The sequence below is a fragment of the Pundamilia nyererei genome, unplaced genomic scaffold (genome assembly GCF_000239375.1).
Source record: "Pundamilia nyererei isolate P.nyererei 1_Seehausen unplaced genomic scaffold, PunNye1.0 scaffold00189, whole genome shotgun sequence".
NCBI lineage: Eukaryota > Metazoa > Chordata > Actinopteri > Cichliformes > Cichlidae > Pundamilia > Pundamilia nyererei.
In genome coordinates this window covers 558,124-564,929 of record NW_005187590.1, presented here as the reverse complement: position 1 = coordinate 564,929, position 6,806 = coordinate 558,124, and the positions used below count along the sequence as shown (strand labels likewise).

At 42.4% G+C, this 6,806-nt stretch overlaps 1 protein-coding gene across 1 annotated transcript in view; it reads left to right on the top strand.

The window, feature by feature from the left end:
• Positions 1-1,228, top strand: part of LOC102210083 (creatine kinase M-type) — a 19,282-nt gene extending 18,054 nt beyond the window's left edge. The window contains exons 9-10 of the mRNA XM_013914356.1: positions 144-333; positions 694-1,228. Coding sequence (XP_013769810.1) covers positions 144-333; positions 694-854 — 351 coding nt within the window. The 3' untranslated portion in view covers positions 855-1,228. The remainder of the gene's footprint in view (positions 1-143; positions 334-693) is intronic.
• The last annotated feature ends 5,578 nt before the right edge of the window (positions 1,229-6,806 follow it).

The window sequence follows — 6,806 nt, the reverse complement described above, 5'->3', positions numbered from 1 at the left end:
AAACAATAGAAAATGAATGGATGGATATTTGTTTTTCACTTATGCTAGTTCTAGAAAAAGTACTTGGGGCCTTAAAAAGTAACTGCAAACGCTCCACCAGGGGAACCAGGTTGAACTCATGAAGACTGGTTGTTTGTGTCTAGCTGGAAAAATACTACAGAGGTCTCAGACATCCCTTTATCTGGAAGCAGCAGTTGGGATGGGTGACGAGCTCCCCGGCTAATGTGGGTACAGGTCTGAGGATCAGCGTCCTCATCAAACTGCAACACCTTCCCACACATAAACACCTTAAGGATGTTCTGAAAAGACTGAGGATCAACATGGACAAAACAGGTAAACAGAAGACCTAGATCTGATATTTCATAGCTTCAAAACTTTGACTAAGTTTTGAATTAATTCATATTAAATTAGTTTTTGCTTTTTAAAGAACTTTTTTTAACATTGCACTCAACAACGAACAAATCTTCCCTAACAAAAAAGTGTAACTTCAAGGGCCAAATTGTGTTATATTTCTTCACGTCAATATACGGGCCACAAGTAGGGATGACGTGGGTCAGTATCAGTACTGGTATTTGGTTTTAGCAATACTCATGCTGTATTTACCTGGTATCAGATCAATACCACATTTGCTACATCCCACACCACTAACTGTCAGTGTTGGATTTAAACTTTCCAAATCTCCTCATTTCCCAGATTCCCCGGAACTATATAATATAAGCAACATGGCAACCTTTGGCTTTACCGAGGTCGCACTGACCCAGCTGGTGGTGGACGGGGTTAAGCTACTTACCATCATGGAGAAAAGGCTGGAAGGCAACCTAAGTATAGATGAGCTTGTTCCTGCACAGAAGTAGACACATTAGGAAGACAAATGGCTGAAGGAATACTAGCAAAAAGATGATTGCTAAGAAGACTATGGAAAAATATACCTTGCCTACTTTGATCAAGATAAAGATTAGGTTGACAAAAGTTTTACTTTACAATGCGACTTCACGATGGATTAAAAAAACAGATGACATGAATTAACTAATGGATTGCAAAACACTGCAATTACAAAGAGTAATGCATTTCTTTTACAGAGAATACGTGTCTGATGGAAAACAGCAAGAAACAAATCCTTCATAAGGCACTCACTGAAATCATTTTAATCCTTATTGACTGTTATTGGTGCACAGTAGTAGGAGTCCATAGGGACTAAGTAAAGCGCTATACAAATGCAGGCCTCTCTGGTTCTCTTCCACAGTATGTCTTTTGTTCTGTCTTCCTCCCTTCACCCCAACTGGTCATGGCAGATGGCCACAGCTCCCTGAGCCTGGTTCTGCTGAAGGTTTCTTCCTGTTAAAAGGGAGTTTTTCCTTCTCACTGTCACCAAAGTGCTTGCTCATAGGGGTCATATGATTTTTGGGGTTTTCTCTGTTGTATTATTTTTAAGAGTGACTATTGTTGTGATTTGATGCTGTATAAATAAAATTGAATTGAGCTAAATTGAATTATCTGGTGATTAAGGGAGTTGCACTGTCACTGCATTGAATTCTTATTGTGTTTGTGTTATTAATATTATATGGATGACAAATGTCTGTCTATTTCTATGTCTTGGATTCCTAAGATCTCCTGAAAAAGAAATACTACAAACAAATGTCTTATCCCAAAAGTAAATGGGTTGGGTGGGCCGCTCTGGGTCCTGTGGGGCTTGGCAGTGCTGCTGTTGCGGGCCCCGGTCTGGCACACTAAATGGCATCCAGAGGACAGTTTGTTTATTCAGCCTCACCTGTGGTGCCGGTGCCCACCTTTCAATATTAAATACATGTAATTGAGGGTTCTCGTGAGGGGCCGTGCTGACACCAGCTGCTATCAGGCAGAGGGTCGTTGGTACCATGCCCCTCCCATGTTTTAAGTGCACTCTAGAACATACGTAGTAACACCAAAAATGAATGGGTAAAGGGTGAATTCCCCATTCACCTTTAGGTCATGAAAGCATGATGAGTTTCACAAATTGGTTTTGGCTGATGCAAACTCTGATGAAGGTCAACACCATGCAAAGCTTTTGTTGGCAGGAATTCTGGAAGTTGTCAAAACCTGAGAATTGGAATTGGTGCAAGGAAGAGTGGAGTCAATACACCCTTTAACAAAGCTAGGATCTGCTTTAAAAATTGGGGAAGCATTTCCAAAGGTAAGCATTTTAGTTTTCTTAAAAGGACTGTGCAGCCAAAGTAAAGATTTTGTCATTTTAAATTTCTGTCACAAAAACACTTTCACTCAGCGCTCTTCACAACCCACTAACAATTTTGAAAAATTTAATATTTTTTAATGCAATTCATTTCATAAACAATTCAAATAACATTCAATTCATATCTGAGTGTGTAGTTTAAGACAAAGACACCTCACAGGTTGTCAACTTGCAGCTGCACTAAATAGCACCCATTAAACACCAGAGTCAGAATCACCAGTGAAGAGGCGACCTCAGGATGCTGGGCTTCATGCCATGAAAAGCCATATCTTAGACTGAACAACAAAAAAGAAAATAAACTGAGATAGGCAAAAGAGCACAGACATTGGACAGTGGATAACTTAAAAAAGGTGTTGTGGACAGATGAGTCTAAGTTTGAGGCCTTCGGCTCAAACAGAAGAATATTTGTGAGATGCAGAACAAGCAAAAAATGCAAGAACAGTGCTGTGTAATGGCTGGCGGTGCTCCGGAAGATTTGTACAGTGAAAGGAACAAGAGTTTGCAACACTGTGCCATACCCTGTGGACAGAACTTGATTGGGGCCAATTTCATCCTACAATAGGATAATGACTCCAAAAACACCTTCTGTCACAATGTGTCAGCTATATTTAAAGAATAAGAAGCCAGCCAAGTATTCTGGCTGTAATGGAGTATCCAGCACAGTTTCTGGATCTGAACCCTGTTGAGCTGTTGTGGGAGCAGCTTGAACATATGGTACAGAGGGTGACTCATCAAGCCACCCTGATTGTGGGAAATTGTTCAGGAAGCATGGGGTGTAATATCATCTGATTACCTTGAAGGACTGACAGAATGGTCTCCTATGGCTGTAATTGCTGCAATGTCCTGTTCATTTTGTATATCCCCTATTCGCAACAATTTCTTGCATGTTTTCATGGAAAATGAGAATTTCCAAGTGATCCCTGTTATGGAAAATCTTGATTAAAACTGCAACCAACAGGCGAGCATGTCTTTTGAAGTGAGGTTTATTAAAAAAAGCAAGAAAAACACTGCAGTGGAGAAAAACGTTCAGATGACAGTCCTAACCTGGTTTTCTGAGGGAAAGACACCACCCTGAACCCTTTTATACCTCCCAAACAAAGAACATTGCACAGCAGATCAATTATTAGCAGAACCTTATCTCTTCAGTCTAGGAACAGTTCCGACCAACTGTCATCTCCTCTGCAACAGGATGTCCAGAGCCCTCAAGAGGAAAATGAGTCTGCTTGTGAAGGTGCAATAAAACTTGGGCCCCACTTGTGATTAGGGATGGGTATTGTTTAGGTTTTATCCGATACCAGTACCAAACCGGTACTTTTGAAACGGTGCCGGTGCTTAAACGGTGCTCGAACCGGTGCTTAAAGAATGGAGAACACAAAATTGGTCCAAAAACTTCTCATGTTCAGCTGTTTTTTGTAAAAAGATAACAATGTTAGCCTTTTCTGCAGCTATAGGGGATTTATGGTATCACTCTTGGCTGGAAGCAGTGCTTAATCAATGGGGAAAAAAAGAAGGAAAAAACACAAACTTTGTCCAAAAACCTCTCATGTTTAGCTGTTTTCCACTTTTTCTTTGGTGATTTCAGCCTTTTTGGCCAGGGTGAAGGGAGCATCTGCCATCAAACAACAAGACAGCCGCATGTAACTACGACGGTGTTTGCTAGTTCACCTTACATGCATTAATTTAATAACGTGGTTAGCCTACTCAACGTAAATTACACACGAACAACATTAAGCTACTCACGCAGAGAAGAACAGCTGCTGCTGCCATCATCATCCGTCATCATTTCTGATACACTGGCAGGGCTAGGGGCCAGGAGTCTCCTCTTCGGGTTTTTGGGGGATGTTGCAAACTCCGGGTCCGATAACAGGCAAACCACCCACAGTAGATGTGCACGGTGTGAGGTCTCGCAGCAAGCTATCAAATACGCCGCATTTCTCGGCTTTTAACAAAATGCTATACGTCGCCAGGTGTTTCATCAGATTCGAGGTGTTACCTCCTTTGCACAGTATCACTGTTACGTTCCCCCCGAAGGGGTCTAGGCATGCGAGTGAGGGGACCAGTAACAAATGAGTCCGGAAACAGAATGAAAAGGAAAACAGACAGAGTTATTCTGTAATAATATAGTTTTATTACAAATGATATAGTTTTATTACAAATGACAAGGAGGCTGTCTGTCCAAAACCCAGCAGAAAACCACATACGACCACAGAGGGGAAAAACCACCCTGCTCACAGCTCGTCCCCAGCTTAAATAGCCTCAGAGGTGATTGCTGACTGGATTCAGGTGGCAAATGAGGCTAATCAGGAGCAGCTGTGTCCTGGGGAGAGAGGAGAGTGAGAGAGACAGACGGGGTAGGAGTGACAAGAGAGGAGGAGGTGGAGAGAGCGGGCAAACACCCCACCCACACACTCCCACAGCCTCACAGGATGTAACAATCACCTTAAAGCACTTGTTGCAGGCTGCTGAGTTTGCAACTTTTGCTGTGAAGTACAGTCAGACTTTTGACTTCTTCACCTTGGGCATTTTTAATCTGTAGCTCTGCTCTAAAAGAACGTACGAACCTGGGTCCGCCTACTATCCTCGGAAAGGTAAAATGATTGGCTAGAATCCAAAGTGTATGACGTCTCAGGAAAAAAAAGCACAGAAATAAAGCACCGAAATGTGCGCTGCTTTTCAGTCTGGTTACTACCGTTTATGTCAGAGCTGGTGCCTTCCCTACTTGAAACTTAGGAGACTCATCCTCTTTTGTCAGCGGAGTTGTGATCAACCTCTGCACTAGGGTGCAAAGGCACGGGATGAAACAACAGCCACAACATGTAAGTATGGCAACAAATGTGGCTATGGACATCAACAAAGACACCACTATAGCTTTATACTTACCAAAATGATTACTAAACCAGTCATCCCAGGGATTATTTATGCCAGAGTCTTCTGTCATTTTGGTGGACAGCATCCTCAACCCTTCCAGTGCTCTGGTTACAGAGCTGTGTTATCAGGGATAAAAGTACAACACAGAGGATCCACCATAATACAAACACCCCCCTTCTCAGCCAAAAGCATGTCCTGTTCTGCCAGGCCATCAAAGAAGTGGCGGCCAGTTGTTCAGATAGACCCGCAACTGCATCCCGTGTCAAATTAGACAGTCGCTGAACATTATAATGAACATAGTTTATTCTATCTACATTTTTATTTGGAGTTATCCATAGGAAAATGGATTCAAACCTTCCTGCAACCTGGTTGGCCAATTCATACTCATCAGGAACACCTATAAAATCTATGTAAGTTGGGGAGTTTTTAGTTAAATCAAAATCTTCTGACGTGGCTCTGCAGGTCCTACCCACATGAGTCTCTGCAGTAGCATGAGATCCCGCTAATACTATAGGAAGTGCCAATCTTACAACAGTGCAGGCTCCCGACCAGCCTCTCGGCAGGGTGTCCCTCAGAATTTTGTCACCAGAACAGGTCAGCACGAGGAACATTAATGCTGCTCATATTTGCCCATTCAGTGACATCTATCACCTTATCACACCATGCCTCACCTGGAGCACCTATTGGGGTGACACTTACCCTGGTCAAACAGGTGTAGTTTACAGCTCTTGGGGAGAACATGGGGGGAATAACACCCTTTCTGGGAAGAGGGGTACCCAATGTAATACAATCATGATCCACCCTTTCCTTCATGTGGAGCTGCAACATGCAATCAAATCCCGGCCTGTCCTCCCAAAACAACAAAGGGGCTGGCACTGTGAACAGTGTGGGGCGTGCTCTAGAGCAGGCTACACATTCTGTCATGTCATTAGACTTGGCTGTGTAAATTACCCAATCCAGCCATACATTCTTATCTATATAACCTGTCTCTATTTGCACCACATCTTCAGGTCCAGTTGTGTTTAAATAAGTAACTAATTGATGTCCTGACAACTCCGTCGGGACATGGGCTGAGGTTGCATTTGACGTGGCCATCCCAAACTTCACACTAAAAAACCCCAGTGGATCTGAACCCCCGATATCTACCCCCAAGGTTAAATAAGTCCATCTGCTGCTCCCACAACTTTTGTCAAAACAAAGTTTTGTTGTATTTTTTAATGTTAAAATCAATGGGTTTACCTTTCCTGTGGCTGCATCTCCTACCACCTGAGCACTAGTCAATGAAAAATATGTCAGCACTTGTGCATTGAGGCTACTGTAAATATCAACACTTCACCGAGTTTCTTTGATTCCTCAGAGGCATCTGATGGTGGTGTGCCCAAAATGGTGGTGTGCTCCTAACAGTTTTATAACAGATACTCTCTCATTCTAGTCTAAACAACAGTGTCTCAGTAACTTTCCACTAGAGATGGTCCCCTGTTATCTACATTTTCTCAGGCAAGCGTGAGCAAGAGTCTACAGCTTTCTACTCCCCAACTGCACATGGTCTAATGCCTTTATTTTTCAGGGCTGTATCCACTTAATACTACAATATATAACTTTATAACACTTATTATTTATTTATTTATTTATTAACCTTTATTTAACCAGGAAGATCCCATTGAGATTAAAAACCTCTTTTTCAAGGGAGACCTGGCCAAGATAGGCAGCA